Here is a 1,216-nt window from a genome sequence, read left to right as displayed (position 1 = left end):
AATTAATAGTTCTATACTGTGAACAAACAAATATATTTTGAAGTTTTACTAAATTTAACAATAAAACATGATATTATAAATATCTCTTCAATGCCCTGCATATAACCTCAATATTTATTCCGGCTTATTATTTATTCAAGTGTCATTATACACATATATTAAATATCAAAATGTCTGTTGACCAATTATGTATTTGCACCGGGTGTAATATTAATATATCTAAGAAAAGTGGTGCTATCCAATGTACAATGTGTGATAGTTGGTGCCATCTCAAATGTGCAAATGTCAATAAAGACGAAATGAAACTAATTAAGAACAACAGTAAACTTGGATTCTTTTGTGGAAATTGCCAAGATGATGACGATGTATCTTCTTCCATAAACAGTAAAAATTAAATAAAAGCTATACGTAAGGAAGTTAAATCTGGGTTTGAGGAAATAAATAAAAATTTTAAAAACATGCTGGAACAAATGAATGCTACATTTTCACTAAAGATATCTGAACTCAGAAGTGACATAGACTTTTGTCACAAAAACAATAAAGCTACAGAATCTAAAGTCTCACAACTTGAAATTGATAATAATGTACTCCACAAAAGATTAAATAGATGTGACATTATTGCCACAGGTATGTCTCATTCAAATAATATTATGGAGACAATAAAAAGCCTTGGAGAGTTCTTAGACGTAACTATATCTGATAATGATATCCAACAATGTTGCTTTATTAACAAAAAAGGAAAAATTTTAATAAAGTTTAATTCAGTAAAGAAAAAGGATTTGCTTATGGAAAAATATTTTAAATATGGAAAACTGAAATTATCTGATTTTGTTAAAAACGATGACAACAATGAATTATGCAACGAGAATGATAAAAGTATGGACGTACAAGAGAGTACTGAAAATGATAGCAATGGTCAAAATGTTAATCGTAAACAAAAGCCGAATATTTGTGATATAAATTCTAGGGTTTATCTTAATGACAACCTTACGCCCATTGAACGAAAATTATCGTACTTTTGTCGTAAATTGAAGAGGACTAATAAAATATCAAAATTCCAACTACTACATAATAATATTCCTAAAGTAAAAATTGTAATGCCTGATGGATCAAATAAATACTTTTCATTTTGGGAGTGCTATGAGGAATTTAGGGAAGATGCTCAACAAAATTAATTATATATTACCAATTAGATCTTATATTCTTTATTATTTTT

At 27.6% G+C, this 1,216-nt stretch overlaps 1 protein-coding gene across 1 annotated transcript in view; it reads left to right on the top strand.

Annotated features, from left to right (window-relative positions):
* Positions 1-6: 6 nt before the first annotated feature.
* Positions 7-1,216, top strand: part of LOC124421441 — a 17,290-nt gene continuing 16,080 nt past the window's right edge. The window contains exon 1 of the mRNA XM_046956661.1: positions 7-1,215. Within this exon, the coding sequence (XP_046812617.1) occupies positions 459-1,175 (717 nt within the window). The 5' untranslated portion in view covers positions 7-458 and the 3' untranslated portion in view covers positions 1,176-1,215. The remainder of the gene's footprint in view (position 1,216) is intronic.

Source organism: Lucilia cuprina, chromosome 2 (genome assembly GCF_022045245.1).
Source record: "Lucilia cuprina isolate Lc7/37 chromosome 2, ASM2204524v1, whole genome shotgun sequence".
NCBI classification, from domain to species: Eukaryota; Metazoa; Arthropoda; class Insecta; order Diptera; family Calliphoridae; genus Lucilia; species Lucilia cuprina.
This window is presented reverse-complemented; position numbering and strand designations above follow the sequence as displayed.